The following is a 14,443-nucleotide window of genomic DNA, read 5'->3' as shown; positions in this document are numbered from 1 at the left end:
CTCCTTAAGTGAAGATTGTTGTAGAGAAGTATGTATAATATGACCTCATTTTATTGAAATTGTATGTGCATACATATGTGCATGGATGGATGTGCACAGTGGTGGTCTCTGGGCATATGCGTAGTTTTTGTTTTTTAGTTTTTGCTCATCTGCATATTCTCATTTCCTCTAACATATGTGCAGCTTCTGTTATAATAAGAGTTATTTTTTCTTTAAGAGGGGAGGTGAGAAGACTAGTGCTAATAATGCTTCAAAGCCTGACGACATGAGAAACTGACTCATAACTTGTTTGTTGAACCAGCTAGTTGTTGAGTTTTTGCCATGTGTAAGATCTCATTGGCTGTCTCTCTGTTTTTCCTTTTGTAGTCCTTGAGTATTTTAGGATGACTAGGATGGGTGGAGAGTAGCCTTGTCTTTATTTCCCAGGCTTCTCTATCCTACATTGCCCCAAAGATAGGGAACTAGGTGGAGTAGCCCCCCTGGGTGCTCACTCAGAACCCATGTAAGGGGCTGGCTTCTTGTAATTTGCTAAGCCCCCACCTGACAGTCTATCTCTGGCCATGCTGAGAAGAGTAGCCATCATGCCTCAGTTCCTGCATCATCTGCTGCCTTCCTCCTTCCTCTGACCCCATTCCTGCCTTTCTAAGAGCTGTCACCCTTCTTGAGGTACTTGTGGTGGTGGTGGTGTGCTGGTTTGGTCAGCCCTGAGCTGATTTTCAGCAAGGGATATTGGGAACTGCAGAGACAAATTGTTGGTCCCTCTGAAGAGGCATTTGCTGGGGGGTAACCCCCAGGGCTTGTGCGTGGTAGCCTGGCACTTATGCATCAGTTGCATCAGCCTTCCCACTTCAACCTCAGCAGCAGCCGCTTGTCTCACCCCTCTGTGTCACAAGTGTTTATCACAGAGCTGGCTCATAGTGGGCACTCAAAATCTGTTTACTGAAGGACTCAGTCTGCTGCGGTGTGCCTGGCCCATCTTCCAGCCTTGGTTTAGTATCTCGTCTGCTGTCTGTGTGTCTTCTGCCCTGTCCACTATCCCCCAACAGCAGACACTTGACCACTGGCCCTCTCCACTCATGCCCCCCTCGCCCCAAAGCCATACAAGTGGAGCAGTTGGGAGATAGGGCCAAGTGGCTCTGGAAGATAGCACCTAAGGCTTCTTATCTTCGGTGTGTGCTGTTTTGTTTTGTTTTTTCCATTCGCCGTTGCCCAAGAACCAAGGCATCCGCCACTGCTCAGCCGCATGGTGAAATGGCCTGGCCTGGTGCCAGGGTACTTCGCCAGGTGGTTGGGCTGTGGAGGCTGCTGCATGCGATGGGCCGATAATACCCCGTGGTGCTGTAAACAGGACACTCCACCCTCCCGCAGCCACCCAGCCTGTGCCCCAGCAGCCTGCTGCTTTGTCATGGCTTGTCATGATATGGGCTTCTCTTCTCTGATAGGGAAGCCTATTGTCCTATTTCCCTCCCCTGTTTCCTAAATCTGAGAGGGGTACTTTCCAGAAATGAAACCAACCACAAGCAACCGTTGTGACTTCTCAACACTTCTTTAACAATAATCACACAAGTGCAAGGCAGAACCCAATACCCAGATCTTTCCAGTATGCCCGTGAGAGACAAGTCCAAGAGCCCCTATCTCAACTACACTCACTCGTGAGATTTCTTAGTGGACGTTCTCAACTGAGGTCAGTCTTGCTGGGCAGCAGAACTTGAGTGCTGACCTGCAGCTGCTGGTGCCCAAGTCTGCATGTGGCGTTACATCTCCCCTGCATCATTTATTCCGGGTGGTGTCCGTGGCTGGGATACACTGCCACTAGTAAAGGAAAGGGCTTTGACACTAAAAATGCACACCTTCCCAGGGGACCAGGAGAGTGTAGGCCTGTGGATATAGGGGCTAGAACTTACTCTGGATGTTTTTGGGTAGTCGCCTCTTTTTAGACTCCCTCAACCCCACCTTCAATCCTAAAGGACATTAATTGGTTTGACATAATCTTGCTAACAAAAGCCTTAAATTGTATTTGCATCTTTTCTTTTCTTTCCAGCATCCCTAAGAGGTAACTTAGGCCAGGGTTGTGCTCCTGTTTGCCAGAGGGAGAGCAGGCCCGATGAGGTTGTATGTTGTTGGCTGCAGTCCCACCACAGGGAGGGCAGCTGCAATCAGACCTACCCTCCTCACAGATACCTGGGGGCCACTCTGTGCCAGCCTGTAGCCCCTTCAGGGATAGCATGAAACATGTCAGCATCTGATTTTGGCTTTGGTTGTGTTGTGCGTTTGGAGGAAATTGACACCCTGGTTTACCCCTTAATCGGTTTTGGTGTCCAAAGAAGCAGGTGCTGACCAAATCATTTTCAAGGAGATTTATGAAATAAGTAGTAGATTTTTTTTTTCTTATCAAAATCTAATTTTTGAAAAATGCCCCCTCCCTTATTTTGTAGGTATGAAGGAAGCATAGCATTTTAGTCTCCTCAAAAGGGGTGGGACATGCCAAGAATTTGGAGATTTGGGAAGGAAGTAGAGCCTTGCTGAGGGCAAGGTAATTCTGTCATCCTGTGGCCAGCTAGCTGTGCCAGCACCCCACACGAGGAGGTGGCCGCTTTGGAAATAAGGTCAAGGCCAGCCGTCTCTTCATTTAAGGAAAAGAAACAGGCAAGCCCAGCCTTTCGATTTAGATGCAGTGAGATCGTTGCATATCTGCTGGTGGAGAGGGAGTCAGAGGCTGCTGATTCTGCGTTGGGGTTGCTTGGCCTCTCCTCATGCCTTTCCCTTCCTCCCTTTCTTCCTTTTTTATTTCTTTGTTGCTCTTTGTGTTAGTTTTGTATACGAAGGAACAAGTCAGGACCCATGGCGTCCACAGAGTCTTAATGAATAACTTTGGACACAGGTGGCTGAAAAGAATGTAGAATTGACCAAAATGGGTCGTTGGATTCTCATCCCAGATTCCAGGATTCTGGGTGCTCCTACTCCCATGAGTCCGGGGAGCACAGTACCACCTGTGATTATTGCCCTTGAGATTGGACTCCTGCTGTAGCTCATTGATTAGGGAGGATATGACGGGTGATGTAAAAGGGGTTAAAATTATCCCTAGGAGGTAATATTAATAGAATCCTTTACCCCAAGTTTTGAAGACAAACAAAAGCAAAAAAAAAAAAAAGAAAAAAGAAAAAAACGGTCATTGGAGACACCAGGGTCAGGCCTTCCATCTCCTCCTTTACTCCCCGTCCCTGAAAAGCAGCTAAAAAAGCAATCCATCCTCCAGGTGTCTAGGCAGGTGTCCCAGCAACCTCAGAGGATGTTCCTGACGCAAGAGGGAGATGAGCCTCAGTGAATAGTTGCAAGAAGATTGATTTAGGAGGAAGGAGGCTTAGATTTAGATCTAGGACTGCTGCTGCCTTAGAGGGTGGTGGAGTCTAATCAGAGTCTAAGCCTCTTTGTGCTTTAGTCTTCCTTATCAGTCTTTCCCTAACCCCTTTCAGAGCTGACAGGAGCGTAAAAGATTACAGCACACCAAAGTACTTTGTGCAGATGGGGTAAAACGAGATAGTACTTAAGGGTTTCAGGAGGAAAAAAATCTAGAGGGGATTTTTTTTTTTTTGCAGGGACTTCAGCTGAAGTGATGGGAGAGGTGGCTCCAAGAAATCCTTCTTCCCGTCACTTAGTTCTCAGGCCTGGAGTCGTAATCCTTTTCAAAACTGCCGTGCAACAGCCTTTAAGATTATGACATCCTGGCCTTTGTGCCAGTCTCTTGCTCATCTGCTTCCCATATACCTCTTTGGTTATCTGTCATGTAATTTTCTAAATCTACTTTCCAGAGTCCCTGCCTCATCCCTGGGCTCGAACAGTTTTGGAGGCCCACGGGACAGCATTCTGGTGTCCGAGCTGCTGATGTGGGTCAGAAGCTTCCAGAAATACCCGGATAGCCACCTTTTGATCTTAAACCCAGGATAGGAAAATCAGTGTTTGAAATGCTCATAGAGGAGATAAAGTTGGGGTTTAAACGCAGCATGCCTGTCACTAACTTACTAGGGGACAAGGTCACAGGAAGGGTGAAAAAGAGGTTGGGCCTTCCCGAGCCTCAGAGGGAGGAAAACAGACAAGCAGCTATGGGATCTTTCCTCCAGGAGAATAGGTTCAGAATGGATGCTTAAAGGAAGCCCAGAATCCATGGTATAATGAGTTCACTCTTCCAGTGAGGGCTTTTCAATTTTATTCAAATACTTGGGTGCTAACAGGTTGTCAGCCCTGTGCTTTAGGCAGTGTGGGGACTACAGAGAGAAATCAGGGCCAGTCCTTGGCCTCAGGCTGTTTATTACCTGGGAGTTACAGAACCCATAATCCCGCAGACAGGGTGTTCCGTACTGGAAGAGTACAAAGTATTGAGACATTGCTTCCAGGGGATTCCAGGGATACAGAAAGCTTGGTGAGGTGGAGGCAGTAAAGCTGGCCCTGACAGATGGGACAGATTTCAACCCCGGGCACATGTGCAAAACCTCAGAGGATGGAAGGCCTGGGACGTGGGTGGGAAATGAGATGTGGCCTGGTTTGTCCAGGATCTAGAGACCTCGAGGAGAGTGAGGTGTAAAGGAAAGGAAAGTGGGACCAGAACACGAAGGCTTTGATTCCCATCTTCGAAAGACAGTTTGACGAGGTTCAACCTGGAAATGTTAAGATCATTTAAAATGATGTGTTGCAGGTCAATATATATTGATTTGGAAATATGTTTACGATATACGGTAAAACATATAGCAAAACAATATGTACAGTATGATCTCATTTTTAATTTTAAAGTGCATATATATATAGAAGGTAAGACCTACAAGAATATATATCTCATAGTATATTAATAGTTATCTCTGGGTATTAAGAATTGAGGGTTTTTTCCTTTTTGTTTATATGTTTCCTGACTTTTCTATTAATATAATTTGCACTTACTACCATTGTTAACTACAAATCATTTTTCACTTGTTTTAAATGAGCATACATTATGTGATCGCTGACAGTGATGACCTAGAAATACGCCGGGGATTAGATAAAAACAGAGTAAAGATTGGCCATGCAGTAACATTCATGATATCCAAATTGGAGAGGAATCCCTCAAGTGTCCAATAATGTGGGAATGGCTAAGCTCACTATTGTGCCGGTGGAATATCATATAGTCTTCTAAAATGACAAGTATGTAGATTGTCGATACTTGGAGATCAAGTGGGTAGAACCAGGCAGAACATAATGTAGTTAGTACATTTCACATTGGGTACAACTATGTCAAAATGTGTGTAAATACTCAAATGAATTTGGAGAATGCAGGTAGCATTGTTAGTCTTTTTTTCATTGTGATAAAATATAAATAATATAAATTTTACCATTTTAAACATTTTAAGTTTATGTTCAGTGGCATTAAGTACATTCACGATGTCATGCAGCCATAACCACTATCCATTTCCAGAACTTTTTCATCATCCCAAACAGAAGCTCTGTATCCATTAAATAACTCCCATTCCCCGCCCCCCTCCTAAGCCCCCAGTAACCTCTATTCCATTTTTTGTCCCTATGAATTTGCCTGTTCTAGGTACCTCATGTAAGTGGAATCACACAGTATTTGTCCTTTTGTGTCTGGCTTATTCCGCTTAGCATCATCTGTATTGTAGCATGTGTCAGAATTCCTTTCCTTTTTAAGACTGACTGATATTCCATTATATGGGTACACCAATTTTGTTTATCTATTCATCCCTCCTTGGGTTGCCTCCACCTTTTGGCTATTGCCAATGGTGCTACTATGAACGTGGGTGCACAAATGATCTCTTTCAGTCCCTGCTTTCGATGCTTTGGGGGTATCTACCTAAAGGTAGAATTGCTGGGTCATATGGTAATTCTACGTTCAACTTTTTGAGGAACTACTAACCTTTAGTGTCTTTTTAATATAAAGCTCTTCAAGTTTATTTATTCATACAGTCCCCACTTCTTTTTGCTGTGCTTAATATACACATGAATTATCAAGGGATTACTGCAGATGTGAAAGCATTTCGTTCTGTTTTAAAGGGAAGAACCTTTATAATCTTAAGATGGTAGAGTGTTTTGAATGTGGCCATCGAAAACGGGGTCAACTCAGATGATTGAAACTTCCAGATGATTCCAGAACCCTTATAATATTTTATCAACAGTTTCAACTTTTACCTTCTCCAAGAAAGCTTTAACCAGGGTAAAAATAAAATGAATGGATTTATAATTGCTTTTTTTATTTTGGTCCCATGTAGATAGAGGTCAGAGATAGAGAACTGAAAGACTTGGGTATTTTCCTAACCTGGATTTCTCATCCTGGATAGTTGAAAGTAGTTACAATAAATCATTCTCATGCCTCAGTCGCCTGGGTTCCCTGGGCATTAACCAGCCCTGAAGGAAGTACGAAGAGGCCTTCAGTTAATGGGCTGAATTTGTGCAGGGCCTAGGAGCCCTGCAATCGTGCTGGAGGGAGGAAAAGGGGCAGGAGATAAAAGATGGAAGAAAACGTGGTTTTTGTCCCCTTAGGGTGCCCTCTTTAATGCTGGGAGGCAGTGCTGCTCTCAGGAAACTCAGTGTGGAAACCTAGGAGTTCACAGTTCATAGTCCATTAGGAACAGGAAAAGGATAGAGGACATTTATAAAGTAATCCTTAAGTCCAAAGTAGAATGGTATAAATTGTTTCCCGTGATAAAGTCTAACTGGTTAAGTCAGGAAAGCTCTTGTCAGACCTATTGTGCTTTTGCAGGCCACTTCAAATTCTTTCAGGAGGGAGGTGGGTCTGAGTGAAGACATGGCAATTAGGCTCCCTAGAAAAGAGAAGACTGGGCCCCATCTCCTTCCTCCATGCTGATGTCAAGGTGTGCGGGCTATGCTCTCTTCCAGCCAGTGTCCCATGTTCCGTGGCCCCAGAAAAGCCAGTGTGTAGGCCTCAGCCACCCCAGGTCCGACGTACGTTCTCCCTGGACACCATCCTCAGCTCTTACCTTCTGGGCCAGTGGCCACGAGATGCTGATGGGGCCTTCACCTGCTGTACCAATGACAAGGCCACTCAGGTAATGGAGCGCTCTCCTAGTGGGATAAGGGATAAGGGTGGGGTGAGCGGGTTGGCTGAAAGGGCCTCTGGTCTACTTAACTCTGAATCATTGCAACGATTTGTCCTGGGTTTTGGGTATACGTATTGACCATGTAGCGTTTCATCTTCTAATGTTTGCCAGCTTGTTTTTCTTGGTAAACTTATAGGAAAACGAGTTTGCATTTCCCCCGACTAGTGAAAGAGGAGTCAATCTGGGTCTTTCACTCTGGCGTTGAGTACTTGTGTGTGGGTAATCAGCAACTGACTTTGGAATTTATTCTAGGTTTTAAAAAATGAGATTTACCTTGCTAAAATTAAACCAAGGCCAACGTTCAAATGAGTTTGTGCTCCCCAGACAACTAGAATAAGTGGCCAAAAAGTGTGCTGAGCCAGGATAGGTACCATTGGAGCCATAGGAATGGAGAGCTCTTCAGTAATGGAGAGTTATTCCCTGCCAGCAGCCCAGCCTGGGATTTCAGGGGACTCATTCAAGTACTGTGGAACCCAGGTTCTTCTTCAGTATTTTTTGTTTGTTTGTTTGTGGGTTTTTTGTTTTTTTTTTTTTTTTGAGACAGGGTCTCACTCTGTTGCCTGGGCTAGAGTGCAGTGGTTGCAGCTCACAGCAACCTCAAACTCCTGGGCTCAAGCGACCCTCCTGCCTCAGCCTCCCAAGTAGCTGGGACTACAGGCGCGTACCACCATGCCCGGCTGATTTTTCTATTTTTAGTATTTTGCCAGTGTGCAAAATACTTTTAGTATTTTGCTTTTGCTCAGGCTGGTCTTGAACTCCTGAGCTCAAACAATCCTCCCACCTCAGCCTCCCAGAGTGCTAGGATTACAGGCGTGAGCCACAGTGCCCGGCCTCCAATATTTGTCTTTAGGTCTGTCTTTTCATTAAGAATCCCAGGGTTGGAAGTCTCTGTGGATCATCCAATCTGCCGCTTGTCAATTTTTGGATAAAATAGTGTTAGCCTGAGAAAAAAAGGCATCTCAAATGTGAAATTTTTGTTTTGTTTAGAGACAAAGTCTCACTCTGTTGCCCAGGTTGGGCTGCAGGCTGCAGTGGTGTGATCACAGCTCACTGCAACCTTGCACTCCTGGACCTAAGTGACGTCTTACCTCAGGCTCCCAAGTATCTAGGACTACAGGCGTGCCACCAGGCCCGGCTAGCTTTTTTATTTTTTGTAGGGATGAGGTCTCGCAATGTTGCCCAGGCTGATCCTGAACTCCTGGACTCAAGTGATTCTCCCGCCTCGGCCTCTCAAAGTACTGGGTTTACAGGCATGAGCTACTGCATCTGGCCCCTCATACATGAAATTATACAAAGATATTTCCTAATCTGATTCAGAACTTCAACATTCTTAGCAGTTAAGTTGCTAAGAGTCAAATCTCCCTTTTGATGTGATTTAAACCCATTCATTCCTGTTAAACTTCAGAGCAATTGAGTTGTTCCTAGATAAGTGGAAATAGGATGGAAAGGACGCAAGGCTCAGAGTCTGCCCTTCTTCACCTCTGTGATGCTGGGCAAGTGAGCTCTTCCTTTGCAAACTGGGTGGAGTGTGCCTTCTCTGCCTCCTTCGTCGGTGGCATTATGGCCAAATGACACGTGAAAGTGCTCAGTACAGCTCAGTGCACCTCCTCTTTTGAGTACATCATGTCGATTTCTTTCTTTCTTTCTTTCTTTTTTTTTTTTTATAAGATCCATTTTCAAATGTTGTTAGTGAATGTTTGAATGCCCAGCACCATTCTTGGCATGTTGGAATGAAGAATAAGGAAATGAGGACAAGATTTGGCCTCTGTGATTCTAGACTCCAGTTCTGTGAAGCCCAGTGAACAGGCAGCCAAGGGTGAGATGGGGCCAAATGTCTGGCAAAGTTTAGAGCAGGGGAATTCTCACGGGAATACCCCACCTTGAACCAACAAGAATTTGCTGCAGTTAAAATGATGGCACTCTTTAGATCTATGAATAGGACGTGGAGGGAGAATACACTCTAGGTAGCAGACAGAGCAGGCCTAGTTCTGGGAGCCCCAGGCATTGTTGTTGTTTGGGAAAAGCAAGTAGGATAGATTATGCTTCCTCCCCACAGGCCTGGGAGCACACACCCCATTCTCTTTTGAAGAGAGTGCTCAGTTCAAATTATGTATTTAGTCAAGGAGGACTTCCTGGAGGAGCAGGACTTGAGGTTGCTTTGAGCATGTAAGCTCATGATTACATCTGCTTTTGTCAGCCCATCTAGCCTCGTCTCTGTCATTTCTTGCTACCAGCCTTCTAGGAAGTCACCATCCCACTCCTCAGATAGCTTTCTCTTTGTCAACTCAAGGCAGGGTTGGCCTCAGATGTTCCCTGGCCGGGTTTAGAGGCATGGGCTCTAGGCTGTGTGTTTGTGCTGAAGCCCCAGCTGCAGGCCAGATCTTTTATATAACAAGTCTGGGCTTCTTGCCACAGCAAGACAGAGGTCAGTGATGCGCCTCCGTGGGTCTGGCAAGGCCAAGCCATACAGCTTTCCTCTTTCCCTGGGATGGGCTCCAGCCCTCGAGGAACTCTTAGCAACCTGTCAATATTGTGGCTGCAGTCAGGAGGTGGGAGAATTCTGACCTACGTAGGCATCCAAACCAAAATATGCACTCTGCACATCTTTCATTCCTGGTCCTCTGGGAATTTTCTGCTTCTAGGTTTTGGGCTCTATTCAAATTCCTGCTTGAGCCCCCGGCCTGGCACAAGCTACCGTCTTCAACACTGGCATTACACTGCGAAGGCCTGAGGCTCTCCTGACATCTCCCTAAGTAACCAGTGTTCCTTCCCTACTGAGCATTGGAATATCACTCAGAAAGGACTGGAGGTGGAGGAGAGGTTTTTCCTGGGGAGATATGAGAGCTTGTGGAGAAGGGGAGAGGGAAGGGAAGGTGGCAGGGTCTACCAAAGTCCTTGAAAGCTTTTAAGCTGTTAAAAATTGACTGATGCCAGGATCTTTCCCCAGTGGCTTTGAGCTGGAGGAGGGGTACTCACCTCTACCCCCACCTTCTGCCCTCCTCTAGCCACACTAGTGTAGTCATTTATTTTCTGCTGCATCTACCCGAACTGGCAGGTACTCACAACTGACTGCTCTCTTACCTGCCTAACCCCCACACCACCCAGAGCCAGCAGTCAGATTATGTGTTCGGGGCCCTTGTCAGCCCTGGCCTTCCCAGGCATTTCGTGCAGTGAGATCAGTGGCCACAGTTACGGTTCAGGCTAAGCAGCTCCTTCCTCTGAACCCCCAAGAGGAGGCCAGGGCCCTGCCCTTCCCAACCAGCTTCAGACCTGCAGGCACAGCAGGCACAGAACACCTGCCATTTAGAGAGCCAGGCATGCCGCGGACTCGAGGCTTATTTATAGGGCAGAAGATGGAGCTAAAACCTCTCAGTTCTTGAATATAGCCCACTATTGCCAATAATCCTGTTATTTCCTTCCTGGTTGAGTTTTAAGCTGTTAGGCAGGTACAAAGGATAGTCTTGGCAATTTTATAGTCTGCTATGGAGAGCTGAGTTACCAAATATTTGGGGCAAGGGAAGAAGAGGGGCGTGGATGGATCTTATTTGGGAAATTGGTTGTTTTAGGAAGGATGAGGAAGTGTGAATGTGGTAACTGGGCAAGAAGTGCTTTGAAGACGCTGCATGTTTTGAGCCAGGAGCAACAGGAGAGAGGTAACCAGGTCAGTTGGTAAAGCAGAGCTGGCCACCAACTGCGTTGGGCTGGCCCCTCCTCATGGCTGGGCCCAGGCCAGGGCCGGCGATGGCAGCACATGCCAGTGGTTGTGGTCACCTCTCTCCCTTCTTGCTGTGCAAAGCCTTGGAGTCTTCCTGTACTTTTCTGGAGAAAGGAAGTGTTCTCACTGCAGCTGGAATGACTATTTGGGCAAAGTCCCCTCCTGGTCTCATCCTGCTTACAGATGGGACCCTGGGTACCCGCCCTGCCCAGCCCAGCTCCCCGTTCTGCTCAGCCCAGCCCCGTTTCCTCTGCATTCTCCAGGTCAGGTGGGGAAGCTGCCATGATATGATTTTTTTTTGTAGGCTTGACTTGCCCCTTGGGAAAAAAATAGCTTAGGTCCTTACAAACCACATGTAGTGTCATGAAGGCCAGAGGCGAAGGTGGGCATACTTGTTGGGCGGACTTCTCTTTCTGTGTCTTTTCTCTCCCTGTGTCATGCTGTCCTCCCCCTTTTCCCAAGCCAGTGCCTCAACAGTCAGTGACAACACACAGTTTATTCTGACCATCACAGGCCTTTTAAAAATGTTTTCCTTTGTGGGTGTGGGGACCTGGGCATAGCGCCTACTTTCCAAACTGGCAGTCAGGACCAGTTGTTGGCATATGGTTTGACAACTGTACCAAATATTTGAAAATGGAGCCATGATGGAAAATCTGAGAGTTGCATAGTCACCATCAGGCCAGAGGTGGTGGCCTGGGCCACCTGCAGCCAGAGTTCTCAGCACTGGCCAGTGGACCCCCCTCAGAGCCTTTTCCTGCTTTTTGTTTGGCCAGAGTCCTAAGGGACTGGTTCCCTGCTGAATTTCAGTTGAACACATAGTTACTGACCATCCCCACCAGGCCAAGCACCATGCTGCTCTACACTCCTGCACAGGTATGGTGGGTTACGTTCCCGGGGCCCGGCCCAGCTCTGCACGTGGAGCTTACTCAGGTGCCAAGGTCACTGGAGACAGCAAAGGGCCAGGACTCTTCCTGCCTGTGGTCATGGAGTGCAGGTAGAAACTTAGTTCGGCTGGGGGCCAAGAAAGAGACTCTAGCGTGGGGGGTTTTCACCTCCATCCTGCCCCTCCTCCTTAGAGTACTGGGTGGCTCTCTGGGAAGCTCTCCTCCACCCCATGCCCAGTGTCCTTCCACATGTTGCTTGGGGATCTCAATCCCAGGCCAGGCTTCCTGGGTCTAGCCACATCCAGTTTTGCACGATCCATGCATCAGCTGCACGGCTGGCTGATGCCACTCGTAGTTGGTAAGCAGCCCTGCTTCTCCCTCAGCTGCCCCTCAGGCCAGGGTGTTAACTGAGCCCGTTCCAGTGCATGCAGCCCTGGGCAAACATGGCCTTTTTGGCTGCTGAGCTCAAGCTTTAACCTGCTTCCAAAGGGTCATCTAGAATGAATACTCACAGTGCTGCCACGCAACATAGCTTGACCCCTGTTGTGGCCAAAAGGTTAGTTCTTAGAAAGGTGGCCTTCCTTACTGTGACTTTTCTGCACTCTGAGACCTCGGTCTGGACCTCTGTGGTGAGACCCAGAAGAGGAAGGTCCTGTCCACCCAGGGGCATGGGAACAGGGGGCATGGTCCCCACTCTTGATGCTCCCAGTCCAGTGGGAGGGGCTAAAGCTCACACCTGCATACACTCCTGCCTTAAGAACTCTCAACGCCAGCATGTAAACTGCTTCAAGCACAGGATAACCTACCGTTTCTGAGGCTGCTTTAATAAATTACCTCAAACTTAGTGGCTTAAAGCAACAGAAATTTATTCTTTCATAGTTCTAGAGACAAGAAGTTCATGTTCAGTTTCACTGGCTGAGATCAAGGTGTTGGCCAGGTCACGCTCTCTCAGGAGGCTCTTGGGGAGATTCCACTCCTTGCATCTTCTGGTGGCTGCTGGCATTCCTTGGCTTGCAGCCACATCACTCCAATCTCTGCCTCTCTGGTTATATTGCCTTATCTTCTGCATGTGTCTAATCTCCCTCTGCCTCTCTCATATAAGGACGTTGGTAATGGCATGGAAGGCACACCCAGATAATCTAGGATAATCCTCCTACTTCAAGATTCTTAACTTAATCATATCAGCAAAAACTTTACCAAATAAGGTAACATTTATAGGTTCCTAATATCTTTGGGGGGCTATTTTTTAACGGGTCACACTTACCTCATCTCCCGTTCCTCTGCTCCAGCCACATTGGCCTCATCATTTTCAAATATGCCAAGCTCACTCCTGCCTCAGGGCCTTTGCACTTGTCATTCCCTCTGTCTGGGTCATTCTTACCTCAGGTATCCACATGACTCACACCCTGACCCTCCCTCAGTTGTTATTCAGATGTTACTTTTTCACTGGGGACTTCCCTGACATTTCAAATCATGTCCTTCCTGCCTGGCATTCCTATCCCCTTTCTTTGCTGTGTTTTTTTCCTTAACACTTATCACTGTTTAAACTGTCTCCCCAGTTAGAACATAAACTCAGAGGGAACAAGGGTTTTTGTTGTTATGTGCACTGTTGCGTCCCCAGCACCCGGAACGGTACCTGGCACACGGTATGCATTCAGTAACTATTTGTGGAATGCATGAATGATATACACCCAGAGACCAGGCTTAGAGGTCAGGGATAAAGTAAGAAAAAGGAGACGGGGACAGGTTCGACTGAGCAGGACAGAGAGCCAAGTATGGAGAGCCGATGGGACAAAGGGTCAGAGGGTGATCCCTATGACCAGGGGGTAGGTGTTGCAATCAAGTGATGGCTGTGGTAGCACAGTTCACACAGAGCGGGCCATAGTTGGTAGAAGATGTTGCTGAGCAGAGAGACGTGGGGTGCATGGGATTGAGAGAGTTCATCCTAGCTGCCATGATTTTCACCACCGTCCTAAACTCCTGTACTAGCCTACACATCTCTTTCTACCCCTCACGTATCCCAGAAGAAAGAAGGGACTTGAGTTTGCACGAGATCTTAGTAGAAGTGGTGGCAGCCTGAGTGTGGCTGTTTTTCCCTCCCTCTCACTGCCCACCTGTGAGCAGTGTCTTCCTGGAGGGAGGGAAGTGGGCATCCTGATCGCCTTCGCCTTAATCATCCGTCCTCCGTAGCCTCTGCACCTTTCCAGGGACAGTGGGCTTGCACGGGGCTCCGAGCTTTGACTGGCAGAGCTAGTAATCGGCAGGGTTGGCTTTGGAGCCCTGAGAGGGGAGGACCATTTTTGTGCCCACTGGGTCGAGGTGGCTACAGGAGAGATGGACTTCCTCCTCACTTTCCAGTACGTGAGGCAGCCTTTTCTGAGGCTGTCTGGTGACATCCTGGTTTGGACAACACAGACATTTGGAAGTAGACCAGCTGCTTGGTTTCCATATTCTGTCAGAGCCAGCTTCACCTTGAGGGCTTTGGGGTGTGTGCCCAAGAAATGGGCCTGAAGGATGTGCTGCCTGCCCTTTTCCTAACAGAGGGAACGGTGGGGGACGGGGATCTCCGGGTGCTCCCCCTTGTGCTGCTAGCATGAGGACAAGGCGGTCAGGGCGGTTGTCTCACCCTGGCTATGTCACACGGCCCAGGAAAGGTGCTGATCCCTGGGCAGCTGGGAGAAGGAAGAGCCAGCGGCCCTTCTCCCCTGCAGCTGTCACACAGGGCTGTCTGCTCTCACAGCCCGCTC

At 47.6% G+C, this 14,443-nt stretch overlaps 1 protein-coding gene across 1 annotated transcript in view; it reads left to right on the top strand.

The window, feature by feature from the left end:
* Nucleotides 1-14,443, top strand: part of FAM117A (family with sequence similarity 117, member A) — a 41,924-nt gene that overhangs the window by 17,384 nt on the left and 10,097 nt on the right. The window contains exon 2 of the mRNA XM_012661436.1: nucleotides 6,877-7,046. Coding sequence (XP_012516890.1) covers nucleotides 6,877-7,046 — 170 coding nt within the window. The remainder of the gene's footprint in view (nucleotides 1-6,876; nucleotides 7,047-14,443) is intronic.

The sequence above is a fragment of the Propithecus coquereli genome, unplaced genomic scaffold (genome assembly GCF_000956105.1).
Source record: "Propithecus coquereli isolate 6110/MARCELLA unplaced genomic scaffold, Pcoq_1.0 Scaffold119, whole genome shotgun sequence".
NCBI lineage: Eukaryota > Metazoa > Chordata > Mammalia > Primates > Indriidae > Propithecus > Propithecus coquereli.
Note: the sequence above shows the minus strand (reverse complement) of the source record. Positions and strands in the feature narration are given on the sequence as shown.